The 25487-nt window shown below is 40.6% G+C and overlaps 1 protein-coding gene across 9 annotated transcripts in view; it reads left to right on the top strand.

Moving 5' to 3' along the window:
• Positions 1-25487, top strand: part of LOC108713301 (protocadherin gamma-C5) — a 159982-nt gene that overhangs the window by 111139 nt on the left and 23356 nt on the right. The window contains exon 1 of one of the 9 annotated variants that reach the window (XM_041588772.1): positions 2385-5083. The exons of 7 other annotated variants lie outside the window; for them this stretch is intronic. In XM_041588772.1, coding sequence (XP_041444706.1) covers positions 2648-5083 — 2436 coding nt within the window. In that variant the 5' untranslated portion in view covers positions 2385-2647. Of the gene's footprint in view, positions 1-2384; positions 5084-25487 lie in introns of those variants that run through there. One more of the 9 variants, XM_018256229.2, reaches the window with a different exon arrangement.

A 25487-nucleotide genomic window follows, 5' to 3' on the forward strand; every position in this document is an offset into this window, starting at 1 on the left:
TCTGTTTTATCCCTCTTAGTGCTAAGCCTCATAGCTGTGCCTGGCAGATGTTTAGAAAAGCAAGGTCAAGATTAAGCTTTTTATCATTTCTGTATTTGCTCAAGTAATTCAATGCAAGACAGGACACCCACACCTTTATTTCATATCAGAGGAACAACTATGTATATGTGATTGTACAGTATAGGAAATATGCTCATTCACTAATTTTTCATAGATAAAAAAATATATAATTTTAAAGTAGGATCACTGCTTGTCACACCCCGCTCATCCTACTTTAAAAGGGGCACAATGAAGAGTGCATAATGTGTCCATCCTGCTTCTTACAGTGAATGGTGTCTTACTGAGGTTTGGTAACATGAAGTTACCACCGACCTGGACCTAGCTTTGAGAGGAACTATCATGAAAATGAAAATTTAATATTTCATACTGCATACTTAAGAAACTTTCTTAATACAAACAATTAAAAATTCTGTACAGTTTCTGAAATAATCTAGTTTATTTTCACTATTCCTCGCTCAGCATCTATTTCTCCTCATTCGGTCTTCTTTCAGGAGTTGGGTGTTAGATGAATGATCCAATATATATTATAGGAGGGCTCCTTTTGCCTAGAAGATGTATTAGAGCTCACTCTATTAAAATCACCAGACATCATGTCTCTCTACATGCAGAATTTGTCCAAATGGCAGTTATTTTGTTAGAATTTGTTTGTAATTGAGCTCTAATACATCTGCTAGGAAAGGAAGCCCCCTATAAGATATATTGTATAATTTATCTGACACCCAACTGCCGCATGAAGACAGAATGAAGATAAACAGATGCTGAGAGAGGAATAGTGAAGATAAACTTGATATTTCAGAAACAAGCGCATACTTTTTAACTGATTGTATTTAGAAAGTTTCTTACTTCAGTATGAGGAAGCTTATATTAAATTTTTATTTTTGTCATAGTTCCCCTTTAGTTTCAAGGTTCCCACTGAGGGTTGCACCAAACAAGCACTCTGGAAGTGACTTGATTTCCATTGTCACACAAGAGCAATCGTGTACATGTTCATGCATTGACAGTATTGTGTTGACTCAGCTCAGAGTTTGACTGTGTTTACTTTAAAATTATGGGAGAAACACTACATTATGGGTAAACAACATGGTGAGTTGTGTCTGAAATTGCATTTTGCACTTGCATTTGACGATGATCCCTAAAGTTTATTTTAACACTTTTGTCACATATTCAAAATACAATTATTTTAACCCAGATCAATAAGCTATGTTTTTTTTTAAATGTTACATAGAAATTACAGTTAAAAAAAATAGATTACCATAATGATAAATTCCCAGTGTGATTCTGTGGATTACTGAATATTTGGCATGGAATAGCACCTGGGTATATTATACCTCAGCGTCGGTGTGCTGGAACCATTGGAATCTATATATATATATATATATATATATATATATATATATATATATATATATATATATATATATATATATATAGATATAGATATATATTAGTGATGTGCGGGTCAGGGTTTTCCTGACCCGCACCCGACCCTAACCCGCCCTGCCGCAGCCAGCCCACACCCACGCTTCTGGGGTCCTTTTATAGACCCGTCACAAAGACGTCACAAACGAGCAGACGCGAGACTATAAAACCGGAACCCGGAAGTTGCAAGCCGGCATTTGAAGGTGGCAGGCGGGGAGAGCAGGAGAAGAGCTCAACCCGCACCCACCCGTCACCCGCCAGGAGCAGTGCGAGGTTGACCCGAACCCGCCCGACCCGCGTGTATCGGTTCAGCCCGCACATTACTTTATATATATATTTGTAAGAAAAAGGCTGTTGCACTCGAGGGGCTTTGTGAAAAAAGTAAAAAAGCATTTTATTTAGATCGACGTATGGGGTCTTTATCTGCAATAAAGGGGGATATATATATATATATATATGGAGAGAGAAACAGAGACAGCCAATGTGAGTGGTGCACATGTTCTACATTATATACAGAAAGGAACGCAGGATGCTTAATCACAACATTCCTTTGGATTTTCCAAAGAGCCAGCTGCAATTCAATGAGAAAAAACAGCCTTTTTCTTACAAATTTATATATATATGTTCTGTTGGCACCAGGGCATTATGTCCGTTTGAGGTGTGTGTAGCACATGACCCAGTATCCTATGAGGATGGATAGGATATATATATATATATATATATATATATATATATATATATATATATATATATATATATATATATATATATATATATATATATATATATCTAAAACCTTTCTATTGCACTGTATCAGCTGCTGATAATAATTTCATTGAGGAAATACAGATTCATTTAATTGAATGATTATAATGGAGTTTATGACTTTGACCAGTAGAGGGCAGAACTCACAACCAATCAGCTTTTCAGTGATTCTGTTGTCATCCATTCTCTCCCTGCTGGCTTCCTGAATCCTTCCTTTAACACAGAAAGCACGGAAAGCAGAGCTGCTGTTCCCTGAAAAATCGCGCGGAGAAGTTTAACTTTTAGGATACAGATGAAAACATTTTGTTACTTGGAGCTTCCAGTACAGCATACACAGTGGATTCTTTCTTGGGATTACAAAGATATATCTGCAAGTAGACTGTCAGGAGGAAAGATTTAAGTAATGCTCATCTTAAGCTCAGCAAGGACTTGGAAATGGCAAGTAGTGCAGTTCTTGTGCCTTTGTAGCTGGGGCTGGGTCTCTGGGCAGCTTCGTTACTCTGTTGTTGAGGAATCTGATCCGGGGACTTTTGTAGGAAATGTAGCTCAGGATTTGGGGCTTAAAATCACTGATGTTTCTAGGCGAAAGCTAAGAATGGGATCAGAGGGAAGCAGGAAATATTTTTCTGTGAACTGGGAAAATGGAGCTCTGACTGTAAATGAAAAGATAGACAGAGAATCCCTGTGTGGCTCCAGTCCCATCTGCTCATTGCCTGTCGAAGTAGTTATTGAAGATCCTTTGCAACTGCACCGCCTGGTAGTTGAGATTTTGGATATAAATGACAACTCTCCTGTGTTTTCTACTGCCCAGCGTACTATAAAAATCCTAGAGTTGCTGGCAAACCCTGGTACCAGGTTTCCCCTGGAAAGTGCTCATGATCTGGATGCAGGGGTTAATGGCATCAAACAGTATAGCTTAAATCCCAATCCTTACTTTTCATTGTCCGTGAAAAAAAGGAGTGATGGAACACTTATTCCTGAGCTGTTGCTAGAAAAAACCCTTGATAGAGAAGAGATAGGTGAGCATCATCTGATCCTCACTGCTGTGGATGGAGGCAGCCCACCTAGGTCAGGTACCTCCCAGATACATGTTGTAGTGCTGGATTTAAATGATAATGCACCCAAATTTGAAAAAAATTCCTTTAAACGTACCATACATGAAAATGTCCCTTTAGCTACAATGTTACTGCAGCTTAACGCTACCGATAAAGATGAAGGTGCCAATGGTGAAATAGAATATTTCTTTGATGACCATACATCTGCTTCCATTCAAAGATTATTTGCCATAAATACAAAGACAGGCGTCATTTCTACCATTGGTCCTATAGATTATGAGGAGTCAAGCTCTTTTGAGATACCCGTTACAGCAAGGGACAAGGGAGTGCCAGAACTGGAAGGGCACTGTACTATTTATGTAGAAGTTGAAGATGTGAATGATAATTCCCCGGAGATCCTAATAACATCTTTAATGAAAGCAGTTCCTGAAGACACAGCGGTTGGAACAGTTGTTGGCCTCTTTAATGTAAAAGATCGAGATTCAGGGCAAAATGGGCAAGTAAGACTAGAGCTGCCACCAAATATTCCCTTTAAATTGAAATCTTTTGATGATCATTACTCCTTAGTCACAGATAGGACTCTAGACCGAGAAAAAGTAGCCCAGTATATCATTGAGCTTAGTGCAAGTGACCTGGGGGATCCACCTCGTCATACACAACATAAGATTATTTTAAATATTTCGGATGTCAATGACAACTGCCCAACATTTACCCATGCCACTCTCAGTGCCAGTATAGAAGAAAATAATGAGCCAGGCCAGTTACTGTTTCAGGTATCTGCTGTTGATCCTGACGATGGGGAGAATGCTGACTTGGTTTACTCTATTGTGGAAAATACACCAGCAATCACCCCAATCTCCTCCTTTGTGTACATTGATTCAAAAAGTGGAAATATTTATGCTCAGCGTTCCTTTGACTATGAGCAGGTCCAAGTTTTGCAAGTTCCTGTTAAAGTCGAAGATTCTGGAGTGCCCAAAATGTTTTCCAACACCACCGTTTACATTTTCCTTTTGGATACAAATGATAACGCTCCTGCTATATTTAATCCAGACCTTTCCCATGAGGACCCTGTTCAGAGGAAGATTCCGAAGTCTTCTCCTTCTGGATACTTGGTTACAAAAGTGACGGCTGTGGATGCCGATTCTGGATACAATTCATGGTTATCTTACAAAATTCTTGATGCCACGGATCCAGCTTTGTTTCACATATCAGCTCACACAGGTGAAGTCCGAACCATCCGAGCTTTCCAGGAGACAGACACACCTGAGCAATATTTCACTGTATCAGTCAGTGACCATGGAGAGCCCCCTTTATCTGCTACTGTAATATTTCTTGTCATACTGGAAGAGGGCTCTGTACAAGAAAACACCAAACCGTCAGACTTTTTTCCTAGTTCCACCAGCAACGCAGATATAACCATGTATTTAATTATTTCTCTGGTGGCTATCAGTTCTGTATCTTTTATCACCTTTGTGATATTACTCGTTAAGTGTCTTAAAAGGGACGTCCACAGCCCAGGTTGGTGTTGCAAAAATGAATATGAGTCAAAGTATTACTCGGAACAATGTCAGCCAACCCTTCATCTGAACACGGATGGTACTCTCAGGTACATGGAAGTTAGGATGGCCCCAACGGAGCCACAGGGTCAGTGTTATAGGTCTTGTTTTTCCACAGTGTCAGATAAAAGTGATGTCAACTTCATGAGACCATTAAATTTTCCTCAGCTGAAAAGCATGGTCAATGAAACAGAGGTGTTATTTCCGCCTCTGAATGAAACGAGCCAGGTGAGAACTCAGAAAACCCTTTTCTCCTTTTGATCTATTTCATTGAAGGAATTATTTACAAACTGTTACCATTGGTTTTACTGATTTTACTATTCCTGTTTCGTTACGTTTAAACAAGGGACACTTTTTGGTTAAGTTATCTTACTAAAACCGTTGTCTAATTGGTCACGATTTGCTGTTGCTTTATGTCACAATAGCTTCCCTGAGGAAAACAATAATATTAGATATATATATCTGTATTCTAGTACTTTAACAGGACAAGGAAATGCTGAACCAATGGGTGGTGGCAAGTTGTTAGGGCCCTCTCATTAATTCTGGTCACTTGTTTCAGATCCTGGGGCAGTAAAACTGCACCAACCTGGGATACTTTTCTTCTTATTTCCCACTACATACTCTTCCGGCATCCTAGCATCATGTGCTCTGCCCAGAGGAGGTCCATGCACCATGCTGAAATTCTTTGCCAATTTCTGCACTATGCATGTGCAAAACAGAGGATTACAGGGTTGAAGAGTATGGTGACACAGTGATGAGAAGGAAAAGGCCGGAAATAGGGGCAGGCAGAGTAGGTGCCCGCCTAGGGCGCCATCGTGGGTGAGGGACGCACTTTTGAGAGGATTTTTTGGTTTGCTTGACCTTTAATAGTTTTTCAGTTTTCTAAACTGCCTGTTCTTGCCTGTGATTCATACTGCAGGCAGAAGCACTTCCCACCTCCCTCTTGGCAGCTGCTGGCACAGGTACATATTTGTGGTCAATATCTTGGCTGCTGCTGGCACAGGTAAACAGATGATATGGGGCAATGTGATGGATTTTTGGCTGCTGATGGCACATATACATATTTGGGGGCAAAATTATGGATTTTTGGCCGCTGCTGGCACAGGTGCATAATTGGGGAATATGATGGATTTTTGGCTCCTGCTGGCACAGATACATATTTGGGGGCAATATCTTGGCAGCTGCTGGCACAGGTATATATTTGTGGTCAATATTTTGTCTGCTGCTTGCACAGGTAAACAGATGAAATGGGGCAATATGATGGATTTTTGGCTGCTGATGGCAGATATACACATTTGGGGACAATATGATGGATCTTTGGCCGCTGCTGCCACAGATGCATATTTGGTGAATATGATGAATTTTTGGCTGTTGCTGGCACAGATACATATTTTGGGATAATATAATGGATTTTTGGCTGCTGTGGGCACAAGTACATATTTGGAAGCAATTTTGTGGATATTTTGGTTGATGCAGGAACAGGAATGAGGGATTTTTGGCTTCTGCTGGCACATGTACAAATGGAGCAATATGATAGGTGTTGGCACAGGTACATGAGGCAACACAATGGCTGCTGGCACAGGTACAGGGGACAATATGAATGGTAAGGTGGGAAATGGTAATGGAAGACCGGGTGGGGGGGCACTGATTGCCTGGCCCCAGTCAATGCATATTTTATGCAGGGTCTGAAGTAAGGGGCTAGAATTACTAGGGTGGGTGGCTCCTAAGTGCATGACAACCCCCACCCCACCCCTCAGCGAGACCAATCATTCTCCTTAAATGAAAAAAAAAACAAATGGAAACTCAGATTGTTTAGAACTAAGGATTTTCTTTATTCAGGTTGCATCAAATGACTGATGGCTTTATTGGAAATTTTAATGTAATTTGTTTATTGCTAAGCAAAATGGCAACTTGTTTATCCAAGGACACCATTAACAAATGTATGATAGTGGTATGTCTCTAAATTATGGAGGTGCAGTATTATGATGATAAGCTTTTGCTGAACAGCATTTAAACCTTCCAGTTACTGTTAAACTACAATTTCCAGCATCAACTGAAATCCTTTGCTTTGACAAATGCTGGAGCAGCACATGCTGGTGGTCACTGCTCTGAAAGGAAAGGGTGTTTCCAGTTGTAGGATGGAAAATAGGAAAAATAAAACTTTTCTTGATGGATGGAGCTGGCTGTACTCTGGCTGTACTCTGGCTGTACTGGCCAGATGAGGAGTGGGTGAGTGTTGCGCCATACTAAAAGGAATGTTCACCTCAACATTGTTTTTTTATAGTGACATAGATAGTGATGTCCTGAGACTAATGGTGTGTTTCTTTGTTGTTTTCTTGAGGAAAATGTGAGCAAATGTAGTTTGTCAGTGTTTATATCTATAAAATATTTTGTATGAGAGCAACTTTTTCAAAGTTTTCAAGTATTATGGTTCGTTTAACGGGTCCTCCATTTCTGAATTCTTTTACATAGTGTTGTACTTAATATTATTTGCATTCCAACAGTATAAGAAATAAGTTTACATGTATAAAATGTTTTCACAAAAAGCCGCTCTTTATACATTATACTGTTGCTTTATAATGTCTTCTTGGACTAATGTAAAAGTGTTGGAGCACAATAAAAAACAGAATTCATATTTTTTTTTTTTGTGGTCCTGCTATACCTGCTATCCCACAGTCACACTCCCTTCCCAGAGACTATTATCCACTGTTACTATAGACACCATCTCTCCCTACTATACCTGCTATCCCACAGTCACACTCCCTTCCCAGAGACTATTATCCACTGTTACTATAGGCACCATCTCTCCCTACTATACCTGCTATCCCACAGTCACACTCCCTTCCCAGAGACTATTATCCACTGTTACTATAGGCACCATCTCTCCCTACTATACCTGCTATCCCACAGTCACACTCCCTTCCCAGAGACTATTATCCACTGTTACTATAGGCACCATCTCTCCCTACTATACCTGCTATCCCACAGTCACACTCCCTTCCCAGAGACTATTATCCCACTGTTACTATAGGCATCATCTCTCCCTACTATACCTGCTATCCCACAGTCACACTCCCTTCCCAGAGACTATTATCCACTGTTACTATAGGCACCATCTCTCCCTACTATACCTGCTATCCCACAGTCACACTCCCTTCCCAGAGACTATTATCCCACTGTTACTATAGGCACCATCTCTCCCTACTATACCTGCTATCCCACAGCCACACTCCCTTCCCAGAGACTATTATCCCACTGTTACTATAGACACCATCTCTCCCTACTATACCTGCTATCCCACAGTCACACTCCCTTCCCAGAGACTATTATCCACTGTTACTATAGACACCATCTCTCCCTACTATACCTGCTATCCCACAGTCACACTCCCTTCCCAGAGACTATTATCCACTGTTACTATAGGCACCATCTCTCCCTACTATACCTGCTATCCCACAGTCACACTCCCTTCCCAGAGACTATTATCCACTGTTACTATAGGCACCATCTCTCCCTACTATACCTGCTATCCCACAGTCACACTCCCTTCCCAGAGACTATTATCCACTGTTACTATAGGCACCATCTCTCCCTACTATACCTGCTATCCCACAGTCACACTCCCTTCCCAGAGACTATTATCCCACTGTTACTATAGGCATCATCTCTCCCTACTATACCTGCTATCCCACAGTCACACTCCCTTCCCAGAGACTATTATCCACTGTTACTATAGGCACCATCTCTCCCTACTATACCTGCTATCCCACAGTCACACTCCCTTCCCAGAGACTATTATCCCACTGTTACTATAGGCACCATCTCTCCCTACTATACCTGCTATCCCACAGCCACACTCCCTTCCCAGAGACTATTATCCCACTGTTACTATAGACACCATCTCTCCCTACTATACCTGCTATCCCACAGTCACACTCCCTTCCCAGAGACTATTATCCCAGTTACTATAGGCACCATCTCTCCCTACTATACCTGCTATTCCACAGTCACAGTCCCTTCCCAGAGACTATTATCCCACTGTTACTATAGGCACCATCTCTCCCTACTATACCTGCTATCCCACAGTCACACTCCCTTCCCAGAGACTATTATCCCACTGTTACTATAGGCACCAACTGTCCCTATTATACCTGCTATCCCACAGTCACACTCCCTTCCCAGAGACTATTAACCACTGTTACTATAGGCACCATCTCTCCCTACTATACCTGCTATCCCACAGTCACACTCCCTTCCCAGAGACTATTATCCACTGTTACTATAGGCACCATCTCTCCCTACTATACCTGCTATCCCACAGTCACACTCCCTTCCCAGAGACTATTATCCACTGTTACTATAGGCACCATCTCTCCCTACTATACCTGCTATCCCACAGCCACACTCCCTTCCCAGAGACTATTATCCCACTGTTACTATAGGCACCATCTCTCTCTACTATACCTGCTATCCCACAGTCACACTCCCTTCCCAGAGACTATTATCCACTGTTACTATAGACACCATCTCTCCCTACTATACCTGCTATCCCACAGTCACACTCCCTTCCCAGAGACTATTATCCACTGTTACTATAGACACCATCTCTCCCTACTATACCTGCTATCCCACAGTCACACTCCCTTCCCAGAGACTATTATCCCACTGTTACTATAGACACCATCTCTCCCTACTATACCTGCTATCCCACAGTCACACTCCCTTCCCAGAGACTTTTATCCCACTGTTACTATAGACACCATCTCTCCCTACTATACCTGCTATCCCACAGTCACACTCCCTTCCCAGAGACTATTATCCCATAGCAAGTATAGGCAACATCTTGCACTAATGGTGATTTACACACTACTCTTGCTATCTGCAACTGTATACAGTATACTGTATACAGTATGTGTGCTCCAGTGCTTGCATATTTGCTTGCCCCACCACAAAGACAGGTTTGAATACTGATAAGTTGGCTGTGGAACATATAATCTGATAACTTTTGCAGTAAAACATTTGGCAGATCATTTCCTGCATAATACAGTAATATTCAAAAGCTTTCATTTTCTACTATGTTGGTCCAATAGTCATACTACCCATGGCAGCTGTGGGATTTTATGGATTCTTGGAGGAAGAATAAGGCCTTTTAGTTGTTTGGCACATATGTTCCCTCTAATTCCTGTGTAATGTGCAGCTTGGAAAATAATACTTGTTTATAAAAAATACTGAATATTCTGGCTTTGTAATGGTATAATTTTGTCATGTACGTCTATAAACAAACTGTTCTGTACCTTACCCTTTTCATGCCACAAGGCACTTAGTCATGCTGTATAATACTTATTTTCCTTTTCCATCCTGGTCATGGGTTCTGCGAGTGCAAACCCCATATGGATTTGTGATTGCATTTACCAATTATTTCCCATTGCACATTGTACTTAATCCTGTACAAGTTGTAAGGTGCAAAGCTGCCCTGTGCTTATCATAGGCAAGTAATATGGACCGGGCTCTGCAGTGACATGGACCCACTGACACTCCCTAACCTGTAAGTCTGAATGACACTCTAGTTAGGGAGTAGGTAGGAGGCAGGATAAGCTATGGTTATGTGCCTCTGCAACCCCTAATACAGCACCCCAAAACAGGCCCTGTAAATGTATACAGGTCCGGACTGAGAATTAAAATAGGCCCTGGCATTTCCAATCAGCCCACACAGAGGCCCAAACAGCCTCCACCAGCCCACTAAATACTGACTTTCTATGGCACCTTATAGCAGCCCCTCTGGCATTTGCCAGAACCCACAGATTGCCAGTCCGGGCCTGAATGTATGTTCCTGTCTTTTCTGCAATTATTCTTAAAAACAAACAGATATTGGAGTACATACAGTATATGTGGGCATATGGTGTCCAGAAAATGTGCACTACCCACAAGGCACATGTATGAGAACTGCTTCTTTGAGCCAACCTACCAGCATATGGGCCATTGTGGGATGTGGTTTGGAAATACATAAAACAGCGGCTATTTGTAACCTGATGCCACAAGAAAAACCATTTCAGTTGATAAGATATCATACTCATTTGTTTAAAAGGCATAAGGAATTCTGGCAAAAAGGCACAGGATCACTCTTAAAATATTCCATGTAAATGGATCAATGTGACAGTGATCCCAGGTTTTTAGACCAATGCCAAAACATTACTATGTTTTTAACTTTGAATTTATAAACCTTTTGCCTGTGCATTTTGTTCAGTTCAGTTTCTTCAAACTGGTTATCTGGCCATGCAAAGGCAAATACAGAATGATGTCCCACTAGCCAATAATTAAAGCAGTTCATGTGGTCTTTGCCGCATGAACATTTGATATCATTTCCAAACTTGAAATCTGACTAAATTCTATAAGACGTTGGTTGGACTGGTCACAGACATGGCCACATGAACATCTCGATGAGCTGCATATTCCTTTAGGAGTGACCGAGTCAGCACACAATGCAGTGAATGGTCAGTTTTATACAAAGCCACACATTTGTTGCTTAATAGATGGCTTTCCACTCATTCAGACTCTAGGATAATTTATACTATGATCTCAAGCAATTGAGAGAATTAAAGAGGGTTCACTCTCTGAGTATTTGGTTTGACCAAAGCAACCACAAATGTATCCATGGCTATGGCAGCCCCGGTACAAATATAGAACACTGTAGCTCAGAGAGGAGCTTTGCGGTGAACTATCGATCAATGAAATCAAAGAATACAAATTAAAGATGCGGACATGTCTCCTAACTTAATTTCCATGTTTTGTGGCCAGAATTTTGAATTACATTTGAAGTCCGGTAAGGGACTTCAAATGTGCCCACGCGATTTTTAAAAATATATACAAAGTGAATCATCATTGTTTTTTGTGTTGGCTGATTGTGATGGGGGATAATTTCCTCTTAAAATGACACTCCAACAAGAAGTTTGTTCTCTTATATCTATTGTTCCGGTGTTGTCTGTAGTTAAATATTTTACTAGCCATGACTTAAATTCACGCTTGGCAACCTTGGCCTTATAATGATTTTCTCTCCCAGGTTTAGGGCAGAGACACACAGTCAGATTCGGGGAGATTAGTCACCCGGCGACAAATCTCCTCTTCTTCGAGGTGATTAATCTCCCCAAACTGCTTTCCCGCCGGCTAGAATGTAAATCACCGGAATGATGGCACTCGGAGTGCTTCATTTTCCGAAGTCACCCCGAAGTTTCCTCGTGAGGCAACTTTGGAAAACAAAGCGTTACGAGTGCCATCCCGCGGATGATTTACATTCTAGCCGACGGAAAGGCAGGGGAAGGCAGTTCGGGGAAATTAGTCGCCCCCAAGAAGAGGAGATTTGTCGCCGGTGACAAATCTCCCGGAATCTGACCATGTGTCTCTGCCCTTAGTAATTCTTTCATCCAATAAGATAGCTGAATACTGAAGAGTATTCCGTATTTTATATTATATTACCCAGATATCAATATTCATAATAATAATTTGTTTTGCTATTAAAGGGCATGTAAAGTCTAAAATAGAATAAGGCTAGAAATGCTGTATTTTGTATACTAAATATAAACATAAACTTACTGCACCACAAGCCCAATCAAACAAATAATTTATGCTTTCAAAGTTGGCTACAGGGGGTCACCATCTTGTAACTTTGTTAAACATCTTTTCAAGACTAAGACTGTGCACATGCTCAGTGTGGTCTGGGCTGCTTAGGGATCGTCATAAACAAAGCTGCTTGAGTTTTGCATGGCTGGGAAGTAAGGGGCTCCCCCTGCTGTTCATAAGTATGATTGTTTCCCTGCTCAGCAGTTAGGGACCATCTGACAATTCCTATCCACAGCAGTAAATGAAGGGAGAATTTCACTGCATACAGTCAGGTTTCTTATAAAAACTATACACATTTTTTATTAAAGTATATTGGAGATACCGTATATACTCGAGTATAAGCCAACCCGAGTATAAGCCGAGGTACCTAATTTTACCTACGAAAACTGGGAAAACTTATTGACTCTAGTATAAGCCTACACACAACTACAGCCCTGTCTCCCAGCAGCGCACATTCTGCCAAAGCGACCCCCCCAGCGATCAACCGGACTTCTTTGCAAAGTTGATGGTGACAGAGAATTGCCAAACGGATTACTGTGTGCATTGTCCCACTGTCCCACTACCATGTGCAGAGGGTGCTGTTTGATATTGCCATCACTGTTAATCTTTCGTATAACCAACAGAGGGCGCTGTGTGATATTGCAGTCACTGTTAATCTTTCATATAACCAACAGAGGGCGCTGTGTGATATTGCAGTCACTGTTATTCTTTCATACAACCAACAGATGGCGCTGTGTGATATTGCAGTCACTGTTATTCTTTCATACAACCAACAGATGGCGCTGTGTGATATTGTAGTCACTGTTATTCTTTCATACAACCAACAGATGGCGCTGTGTGATATTGCAGTCACTGTTATTCTTTCATACAACCAACAGATGGCGCTGTGTGATATTGCAGTCACTGTTATTCTTTCATATAACCAACAGAGGGTGCACTGTTATTCTTTCATATAACCAACAGAGGGCATTGTGGGATATTGCAGTCTCTCCCCAAGTGAACTGTTGGTATAGGAATGATTAAAAGTGACTGCAATCTCAGCTACTGCCGGCTGACCCGAGTATAAGCCGAGGTATACTTTTTCAGCACATTTTGGATGCTGAAAAACTTATACACGGGTATATACACGGTAGGTTTCTTTTTCATTAAAGAAAGTAAAAATGGGATTTTATTTTTTTGCCTTTACATGCCCTTTAAGCAACATTAACAAGGAAAGGGGAATATACAATGGTTTCCAATGTGTTAGCCCTCCTCTCGTGTGAAGCCAGGGTGGTACTCCTGCTGCACACTCCCACCCATTCCCCAGCAATCCTCTTGTCCAGGAGCAGATCAGACATAAACTTCTTTGATCTCTGGGGCATCTTGGAATATAGTTGAGTGGATTGGCAGATACAGTTCTCTGGGCCTGAGCACTTTTCAGCAAACAGAAGCACCAGCCTGGGGTCTAAGGTTAGTGATGATATTCACTGAAGGGTGCCTAACACATCTGCACCGCCCAGTGAATTTCCATTTCCTTGTCCTTTAATATGATGCTGTTTTCCGATTTATTATTATTATTTTAATTTTGCACATGAATTTTATGTGCCTATAAGTATATGTAGTGGAATGTGTCCTTTGTTACCTAGTGAAACCTAGTGTTGCTTTATTTAATGTATAGTTTCCTTAATGACATTGTTTATGTTTGGGAAATTAGCTCTGTTGAAGGGGCAGACTGCAAACAATAAAAAGTAGCTGGACGACTGCCCTCCCTCTGAATTACATTATTGTTTGCAGAGATAACAACTGACCTTGCTGGGAGGCAGAAATATTGACAGAATCACGCGACCTCTACAACTTCCAGCATTGCAGCCTGACTCGGCAGGGGGTGACTGTTTATTTGATGTAGCGCCAGGACAGCAGGTCAGAGACAGATGTTCAGATGGAGCAGAGTTTGCAGAATTATTCCACGGTGTTTTGGAATGCAGAACATAATGATATTTACTGTCATAAAGTCAACAATGAAGTTGGGACCTAGGACAATATTTGAATGCTACTACACAATTGGATTACCTTTAATTAGAATGATTATTTAGCGCAGGAAGCCTGGAAAGGGCAATGGTTTTTTTTTTTTTTGTTACTTGGTCATATTCAGAGGAAGAAAGAGACAAAGTCTAGAGACAAAGTCTAGGATTGCTGTAACAACCTTATATTTGCCCAAAATGGCATAAGGCAAATGTGGTCCTCTAGAAGGAAAGGCAACAATCCAGTGATTGAATTCACTTTCCTGATAACCCAAACTGGTGCCCCAGTCAGCAGAAAATTGCCCTGGCCTGGGGTTCTACCAGCGAGCACAACAAAAGTGATCTTACTGCTTCTTCTTTCTTCACTGTGTCCATGCACAGTAGCATAAAAAGCCAAACTTTAACAATAAGGGTAGACTTTTTACTCTACTGAGAAGGTGTGGGCCCCTGGAATTATGAAATAAAAGTATTACTTTGTGGTGCTCACTGATAAGAATCCTGGGTCTGGCCAATTTCCTGCTACCAGGAGTACCAGACTAGGATATCAGGTAAGTGATTACAATCACTTAGGAATGCCTAACTTTTGGGACCCCCAGTGATTGTGACTTTCCTCTCTCTTAAGGGTGGTGACAGACGCATAGGGGCCAATTCACTAACTTCGAGTGAAGGATTCAAAGTAAAAAAACTTCGAATTTCGGAGGTTTTTTGGGCTACTTCGACCATCGAATGGGCTACTTCGACTTCGACTACGACTTCGAATCGAAGGATTCGAACTAAAAATCGTGCGACTATTTGACCATTCAATAGTCGAAGTACTGTCTCTTTAAGAAAAAACTTCGACTCCCTAGTTCGCCATCTAAAACCTGCCGAACTCAATGTTAGCTTATGGGGAAGGTCCCCATAGGCTTGCCTAAGTTTTTTTGGTCGAAGGATAATCCTTCGATCGTTGGATTAAAATCTTTCGAATCGTTTGATTCGAAGGATTTAATCGTTTGATCGAAGGATTATTCCTTCGATCGAACAATCAAACTATTTGCGCTAAAATCCTTCGACTTCAATATTCGAAGTCGAAGGATTTTAATTCCCAGTCAAATATCGAGGGTTAATTAACCCTTGATATTCGACCCTTGGTGAATCGGCCCCCAAGAGTCCGGGGAGATTAGTCGCCTAGTGATGAATCGCCTCTTCTTTGGGCGACTAACTTGATTCCTGTGGATCAGATGCAAACATGCTCCAGAAATGCACTATAAACATACAGTTAGTGTTGGATTGGCATAATAATGCAGGCACAATTGTATCGGTTTTGATGTGTCGTTTGCATTATTGGTGAAGAAAACCTGAAGATTTGTATCCTAAATTTCACACTGTACTTGCGTTTGCTATAATGTGTTTCTGTCATTCCATAAGTTTTTCCAGGCTGACGAGCTATTATTGGTGCAGACAGCACATTGAGCTTTTGTAACTTACCCAAGAACACAGAGATCTGGCCAGAATTACTTGCAACGAGGCCCAGCGTTTCCATGGAACATTTTCATTCCAAGCAAAAAAAAGGTTTCTCCAAATGTCCATGTTTGTTCTTGGTCAAAGTGAAAGAATACAGACATTCTGCACAGGTTATTACATAGCACTGATTAACTTTGTCATGACAAGTACCATTTAATGGAACAGTAACACCAATAATAAAGTGCTTTAAAGAAATGGCACTGTAATATACTGTTTCCCTGCACTGGCAAAACTGGTGTGTTTGCTTCAGAAACACAACTATAGTTTATATAAACAAACTGCTGTGTAGCCATGGGGGCAGCCATTCAAGCACAGGATACACAGTAGATAACAGATAAGTACTACTATAGTTTATATAAACAAGCTGCTGTGTAGCCATGGGGGCAGCCATTCAAGCACAGGATACACAGTAGATAACAGATAAGTACTACTATAGTTTATATAATCAAGCTGCTGTGTAGCCATGGGGGCAGCCATTCAAGCACAGGATACACAGTAGATAACAGATAAGTACTACTATAGCTTATATAAACAAGCTGCTGTGTAGCCATGGGGGCAGCCATTCAAGCACAGGATACACAGTAGATAACAGATAAGTACTACTATAGTTTATATAAACAAGCTTCTGTGTAGCCATGGGGGCAGCCATTCAAGCACAGGATACACAGTAGATAACAGATAAATACTACTATAGTTTATATAAACAAGTTGCTGTGTAGCCATGGGGGCAGCCATTCAAGCACAGGATACACAGTAGATAACAGATAAGTACTACTATATTATTTAAACAAACTGCTGTGTATCCTGTGCCTTTTCTCCTTTTTCAGCTTTGAATGGCTGCCCCCATGGCTACACAGCAGCTTGTTTATATTATATAAACTATAGCAAACATACCAGTTTTACCAGTGCCGCACAACAGTACATTATAATATTATTATTATTTTGGTGTTACTGTTCCTTTAAGTCAGTCTGTTTAATAGGGGGAGCGTTATAGAAGTGTATGGGCATTCTGGTTAGTTAACATTTACAAACAGGCTTTGTGAGCTTTTCTATCTTCATGCGCTTGTGTCTTTATTCATCTCCATGTAGCCTTTATTTCAGGAGGTGCTGGCATAGCTTAGCAACTTTGCCATTGATAAATACACAGGGGTGTAGATATAAATATAGAGAAAACTCTACCAGCTGCATAAAATCCCCATTGGGCACTTCCAAAATAGATGTCTATTCAAAGCAGTAGTAATATGTCTCTGAATGGCACTACTGGGTACTGTAATAGTGTGATTAAGTGAATGGAAATCTTTCCTGGACATATATTTATATTTCTTTGTGCGCTCCTTGTAACTGTCACTTACAGACCCTAGCCTATACAGTAGCTAGGGTTAAAGCACCTAACTGCATTCGATTTTAGTGACCCTGAAGGGTGGATGTGAGTTTTGTTTTTAGGAAGCTCATGCACTTATGGAGGCATTAAATGGGTTGTACATCTTAAAATTCAATTTTAATCTGACTTAGACATTGATATGCTGAGACAATCTGCAATTGGTCTACATTTTTGTTATTTTTTGTGAATTTTCAGTTTTTTAGCTTTCTGTTCAGCAGTTCTCCAATTTATGTGGTTGCTAGGGTCTTATTTACCCTAGCAACTAGGCAGTGGTTTGAACGAGACACTGGAATATGAATAAGTGAGGCAAGTAATAAAAAGTCATTGAAATTGTAGCCTCACAGAGCAATGGTTTTTAGGCTGCCAGGCTTGGTAACCCTCATTTGAACATTTGAAAGCTGGAAGGAGTTAAATAATTAAAAAAAACTATAAAAAAATGAAGTCCAATTGCAAAGTTGCCAGGAATTGGACATACTATAACATACTAAAAGGTAACTTATATTATGAATCACCACTTCAAGATCATAAATTCATAAATTTTTTGATGAAAGTCCCTAAAGTTTGTGTATCTTTTTTTGGCTGTTTGTGTGACTTTATACAATGAAGGGTTCCGATATATTTTGGAGGAAACATTTCATATCTATAATTGGGAAAAAAACTGCCTCTTATTATGGAGCGTAGCATCCTGATATTTATACAGTATAACTACTTGAAGCTTTTTACTAAGAGGGTATTAATGCAAAAACTATAGTCCTACCAGCTTCTGCTCTTGTTCTGTGCCGAGTCCCAGTAGATCTGGGAATTAAAACAATTTGACCTACAGGGAATCCAAATATAGTTTCAATTTATTTCTATTTGGTGAAGCCTGCCTTCTTTTAAAAGTTAATGATCATAAAAATATATTAAAAATATGTTATTAATTAGATGTCTTCAACGAGTGCAATGTATGTAACCCTCAGAGTAGAGAAGTGCTGCTACTGGGGTTGGGTTGTAAGACAGTGGGTTGTCATACAGTAACTATAGGGGACAAATATGTATCTGCCAAAAATCTGACTTCATCTCTCTTTTATAACCTGATCATATCTACAATTTATCATCCCCGTTTTGTGGTTTTCCAGTAGGGTTTAATTTATTGATGAATTTGCTAAGTGTCTAGTACGTCACATCTACTTCATAATAATCCACACTCGCTGTTGTAGGACTCACTCTGACTACAGGTACATTTTAGTAGTCACTGACGTATGGACAGTAGTGTCTTGTAATCCAGTGAAATGTTTAATCCGACTCAATGCCCTGAGAGCTGTTTGTTCTTCTCTTACACAGAGAAACACGCATTTCCCGTCAGAGCCTCCTTAGTCACACATCATGCATCAACACTTTGTGTGAAATACGATCATGGATTTAACAAACATTGTTTAATACAGGAATGGGATCCATTATCTAGGAAACCCATGATACAGAAAGCTCAGAAGGCCGTCTCCCATAAACTCCATTTTAATCAAATAATCCAACATTTTAAAAATAGTAACATAGTAAATTAGGTTCAACCTTTTAACTCAATTTTAACCTTCCTATCTGCCAGTTGATCCAGAGGAAGGCAAAAAAAAACCCCATCTGAAGCCTCTCCAATTTGGGGGAAAAAATTCCTTCCTGACTCCAAAATGGCAATGGGACCAGTCCCTGGATCAACTTGTACTATGAGCTATCTCCCATAACCCTGTATTCCCCCACTTGCTAAACACCATCCAACCCCTTCTTAAAGCTATCTAATGTATCAGCCTGTACCACTGATTCAGGGAGACAATTCTACATCTTCACAGCTCTCACTGTAACAAACCCTTCCCAATATACCATTATTTAAAAGAGCAACACTCTCCTTTCTCCGTAATAATAAAACAGTACCTTAAACTTGATCCAAATTGAGATATAATTAATCCTTGTTGGCAGTGTCGGACTGGGACTACAGGGGCCCACCCAAAAACCTTAGACCAGGGGCCCACCAAGTTATCTTAGACCAGGGGCCCACTCTCAGTATTATTATTCTTCCTCTTCTCGCTTAACCTCTATTCTTCTAGTCTCTTTTCTTTACATACTATAATCTATTATTCCATCTATGTAGCCACTTTGTTCTCATAGAAATAGGGATTGACCATGAAATAGGCCAAATGTTTAGCAGCATGAGGGTCCACTGACACCTGGGCCCACCGGGACTTTTCCTGGTATCCCAGTAGGCCAGTCCAACACTGCTTGTTGGAAGCAAAACCAGCCTGTTGGGTTTATTTAATGTTTCAATGATTATTTTAGTAGACGTAATGGATGGAGATCCAAGTTATGGAAACCCCCCCTAGGTCCCAAACATTCTGGATAATAGATCTCATACAAAATATTTTGTGTTAACTCTATTAGACCGTTGAATGTGAGCTGCCATATTGCTGAACTTAACTAGACTAGAGAACTCTCCATGTGCAAATAGAATATTTTCCCCCCGTGATCATAAGGAAATCTGTGTAGATAACCACTACCCTGTCTATTTAGCTCATCCCAGGGAAGCAATACATCAGCATTCTACCTTATAAATGTATAAATGGAAATAGTCATCAAAGGGATGTTCTGTTCACACATTAAGCCATGTTTTTATATGAAATTGTTTCTATAAAGGGAGTATAGTGTGTTTGTTTTATCCATGCAGTGTGCTGTAATTGGATCCATACAACATCTGTGCTGGCCAGACACCTCTACTTTTTTTGCCAAACAAAAACAAGTTGGGGATGTATTTTTCTCAGCTCTGTGCATGAGGGTTTCTGCACTGCAGGATGAGTGTAATGTTTCACACCTACACAAAACTCTTGCCTCAGCCAGTTGCAGTATCATGGGTCTTTATGATTGTCTGTTAATGATGCAACTTAGCCTGTCACAGCAGTGCAACACATGTTGACTACCACTCTTACTTTCCAAGTCATTTAGCATGGTTTCCTGACTCTTCTCAACTAGTTGGCTCTTTCCTGCCAATAAAAAAAAATGTCAATAATGTATTAGTGTCCCATTCATTGTCCCAGCTAGAGAAACACTGGTTCCAGGCTTGTGGTAGGAGCATCTATGGGTACAAGTAGTCACAGCTCAATGTTGCATGCACTGTTCTTGTGTTCCGTCTGAGAATATCACATTAGGAGATTAAAAGGTTTCCTTATATAATTAGATCTCTGAGCAATAAGGCGTGTGGTTGTTTTGCAGGGTCTGAAGATGTCTTTGATATAATTCATCTGAGGGGCTCATTGACTCTCATGACCCAAGCTGAAATGGACCAAAATGGCCTGCACATGTGACCTTTGTACAGTGGCGGATTAATGAGATGTGAGACCCTTAAGGTGGCCATACACATATGGGGCACATTTACTAAGCTCGAGTGAAGGATTCGAAGTAAAAAAACTTCGAATTCCGAAGTATTTTTTTGGGTACTTCGACCATTGAATTGGCTACAACAACCTTCGACTATGACTTCGACTTCGATTCGAACGATTCAAACTAAAAAACGTTCGACTATTCGACCATTGATAGTCAAAGTACTGTCTCTTTAAAAAAAACGGCAGTTTTAACCTACCGAGGTGCAATGTTAGCCTATGGGGACCTTCCCCATCAGTTTTCTAAGGTTTTTTTGATCGAAGAAAAATCCTTTGATCGTTCAATCAAACGATTTCATCATTTGATTGAACGATTTCTCCCTCGATCGATCGAACGATTTTACCATTGATCGATCGTAGGATTTGCGGTAAATCCTTTGAATTTGATATTTGAATTCGTAGGATTTTACTTTGAGGCTCCCCTCGATATTTGACCCTTAGTAAATGTGCCCCCATAGAGATCTGCTTGTTTGGATTGGATCATAATGCAACCAATACGGGACCGTATCAATGAACAGATGCGGCCGCAATCCGACGGGATTTTTAACCCTGCCCGATCGACATCTGCCCTACTTTCGGCCAGATATCGATCAGGGAAGCCCATTGGAGGGCCCCACTCACGGGCCAATAAGCTGCCGACTCGGTCTGTGTGTATGGCCAGCTTTAGAGTACACTTTCTACAGGCCCCTTTTCAAGGCTACTCCCACTCCCAAGTTTTTTTGAAATATATAACAATTAATCAGGGTCACAGGTACACGAGGAGATACAGGGGATCCATGTTCTAGCTTCTTTCAGTTATTATTTGTACTTTTTTTTATAATTACTTTTATCTGGGTCTGGTCAGAGTGGGTACATGGTCGGTACCTACTTGGACCCAACTTATGTCGCATAAATGTTGTGCATTCGAGCTCTCGTCTGGTTTGGCACACACCAGTGACTTGCCTTGCCTTGTCCGGCCACCTAATCTTTCCCCAGTAGGTACCGACTGTGCACCCGTCCAGACTGGTCCCAGGCCCAGCAGCACAGTTAAAAATAAACCGTTGAAAGAAAAAAAAAATAATAATTGAAAAATCTAGATGAACCCCTAGGCTATAGCTTATGGTAGCCTATCCATTAATCCACCTCTGCCTTTGTAATATAAATTGTTAATCTCTAAATAGATCAATAATAATGGTTGAAAACTCAAGTTGATTGATCATGTGATCTTTAGTTTTTTTAGTGTTGGCTTGAGAAGGGCAATGGATACTCTCGAAATGTGCCATGTTCTAATAAAATCTGCATCCAAAGTATTCTTCTTATCTCCCTATAGCACTTTAGACACACAGATTTCTCAATCAACACGTTTTTCCAGTGAAATAGCATTATGACTATTGTCTCAAGTTATTTTGTTTGTTCCAGGAATGTCCCTGCTGTTTCTTTTCGGGAAATGGAAAAATCCTTGCTGGACAAAGTTATGGCATGTTGCACCGGGTCACATGATGCCAAACTTTGGATGCAGCATTTTTTGCAAACCGCCCTTCCCAAATCTCTGCTGTACTTTTGCCTTTGCACTGCACACATTTAGAACTAAAGGGAATATCATGAACAAGCCCTTCAAATAAAATCGAGCCATTAAGTTGTAACTACATTTTATTTGCTGAAATATATAGAACGATCCTAAATAAAACAGTAGAGAGAACAATGTGTCTGTGGGCTGCCTTTTACATGTGATATCTATGAATAATATCCCAGACAAGTGAAAACAATGTTTTGGCATATTTTACTGCCTAGAAATTACCATATACCCAGGGACAGCTGTAAAATTCTGACACGCCTCCGCGCATTAATAAAGTACATTTGTCATGCTTTTAGTTAATACATCCGGAATGCTTTTAGCACCATTTATAAATATGGTCGTATAAAATGGACTTGCATTTACGCTTGCCTTTAAGGTGCAGAGGGCAAGGGAGTCGTGGGGAAATGGGCTACAGATGTGTAATATGGAATAGAGATGTGTTTTGGCTGTTACATAGTGAAAGGCAAAATCAGGGGTGTAACTACCGGGGGAGCAGGGGATGCAACTTCACCAGGGCCCGCACCCCCGCAGGGGCCCCTGGCAGATCGGGCGCGCTGCAGCCGGCTGGAGTCGACTGTCGAAGTAAAATCCTTCAACTTCGAATATCGAACGAAAAATCGAACGATTCGAACGATTTTTCTTCGACCAAAAAAAGCAAGGAAAACCTATGGAGACCTTCCCCATAGGCTAACATTGAGGTTCGGTAGGTTTTAGGTGGCGAAGTAGGGGGTCGAAGTTTTTTTTAAAGAGACAGTACTTCGACTATCAAATGGTCGAATAGTCGAACGAATTTTGTTCGAATCGTTCGATTCGAAGTCAAAGTCCTAGTCGAAGGTCGAAGTAGCCAATTTGATGGTCGAAGTAGCCAAAAAAACACTTCAAAATTCAAAGTTTTTTGCATTCGAATCCTTCACTCGAGCTGAGTAAATGTGCCCCCTAGAAACGTATTTGGATGCAGGGCCTCGTATTGTATGTCATGTAGTAACCAAAGCGCTAGCTCCCCACGCAGGCAGTTGTTGTATGCCAGGAGTGAAATAAACATGGTAGAAATACAATGAGTATTGCGATTCAGATTAAAGTAGGTATCCTGTGCTTAAGATGTTTCCCAGCACGTATACAAAATACACCTGTGGAAAACACCCGCAATATTGATATTTTGCCTTTTGTGCTTGATAGACGTAATTACTATTGAACTATTTTGACCTAAACTTTTTATTTTAAAAGCAAAAGTAAAATAAAGGTATGGGATCTGCTATCAGAAAACCCATTATCCATAACACTCTGAATTATAGAAAGACCATCTCCCATAGGCTCCATTTTATCCAAACAACCAACATTTTTAGGAATGATCCCCATTGTCTGTGTAATAATAAAACTGTCACTTGTACTTGATCCCAACTAAGATATAATTAATCCTTATTGGAAGCAAAAGCAGCCTGATGGGTTTATTTAATATTTATGTGGTTTTCTAGTAGACATAGGGGCAGATTTACCTCGGGTCGAATATCGAGGGTTAATTAACCCTCGATATTCGACCGTCTAAGTAAAATCCTTCGACTTCGAATATCGAAGTCAAAGGATTTTGCGCTATTCCTACGATCGACCGGTCGATGGAAAAATCGATGGATTTGAATCCATCGATTGAAGGATATTCCTTCGATCAGAAAATTGTTAGGAAGCCTATGGGGACCTTCCCCATAGGCTAACATTGGCCTTGGTAGGTTTTAGATGGCGAACTAGGGGGTCGAAGATTTTTTTAAAGAGACAGTACTTTGACTATCGAATGGTGGAATAGCCGAACGATTTTTAGTTTGAATCGTTTGATTGGAAGTCGAAGGTCGTAGTCGAAGTAGCCCATTCGATGGTCGCCGTAGCCAAAAAAACCATTAGAAATTCGAACTATTTTTCCTCTATTCCTTCTCTCGAACTAAGTAAATGGGCCCCATAAGGTATGAAGATCCAAGTTATGGAAAAATCCGTTATCTGTAAAACCCCAGGTCCTGTGCATTCTGAATATCAGGTCTCATACCTATGCTCTATGAGGGGTAGTAGATTCTCATAGGCACCGCGCAGCAGTGCAAGAGTTAACGGGTCACAGTTAATTAATCATTATCTGCCCTGTGAAGCTTTACCAGACATTAATATCTTCATTAATGGGATTCTGCATTTGCCATTGATGTACCATACAGTGGAGTACATAGGAATTCTCTTAAAATAAAACATATACATCCTTAGGTGCATATCATTAAGCTCAGACATATGTCAATTTTACCCAGGAGCATTAACCCATGGCAACTAAATGAGCAATTAGTTCTGATTAGTCATATACAGTAAGAATGAAGGGAAAAACGTGTGCACTGGTTGCTCTATTTTCTTCTTTGAACTTCTCTGTACAGATTCTTGCATCTGAAAATCATTTCCACTGGGAAAGATTTTTACGCTGTTTTGCCACCTGCTTGATATCCCTACATTTGGGGATCTAACCCCAAAAATGAATTGATTTGTAATTGATCAATTTTCTCTTTTTTTAGCGTGTTCTGAGCTATATGCATTTTTAGACTGCTGATATTTGGCTCAACTGAGAGATAGTGATGGGCGAAAAAATCCGGCAGGTGTGAATTTGTGGTGAATAAACTCGTGAATCTGCTGTGAAAATCTGCCGCCGAAAAATCCGCATCAAAAAAATTTGGGCGCAGGTCAGAAAATTTGTCAAGCATCAAAATTATTCGGATGCCCATTGACTTTAATGCATTTGGGCAAAAAATTGTTGTGGGCGTCAAAATAATTTTGACACCCATTGACTTCAATGCATTTCGCAAATTTTTCACGGGACATTCCCAAATTTTTTGGTGAAGCAAAACAGGATAAATTCGCCCATCACTACTGAGAGTTAGTAACCCTAGAATAAACTGAATACAAAGAAGTGTAGATAAAATACATACGCTTAGTTACAGGTTGCTTTTAGCAGTCATACCCCCATATGTAATAAAAGGCAAACGTTTGCCCAAGTGCAGTAACCTATAGCAACCAATAAGATGCTTGCTTTTAAACATGTGACTAGTGATGGGCGAATTTGCGCCGTTTCGCTTTGTCGAAAAACGGGCGCCGGCGTCAAAAACGAGACGCCGGCGCCGTTTCGCAAATTTTTCGCCGTTTCGCAAATTTTTCACCGTTTCGCGAA

This window comes from Xenopus laevis, chromosome 3S, assembly GCF_017654675.1.
Source record: "Xenopus laevis strain J_2021 chromosome 3S, Xenopus_laevis_v10.1, whole genome shotgun sequence".
NCBI classification, from domain to species: Eukaryota; Metazoa; Chordata; class Amphibia; order Anura; family Pipidae; genus Xenopus; species Xenopus laevis.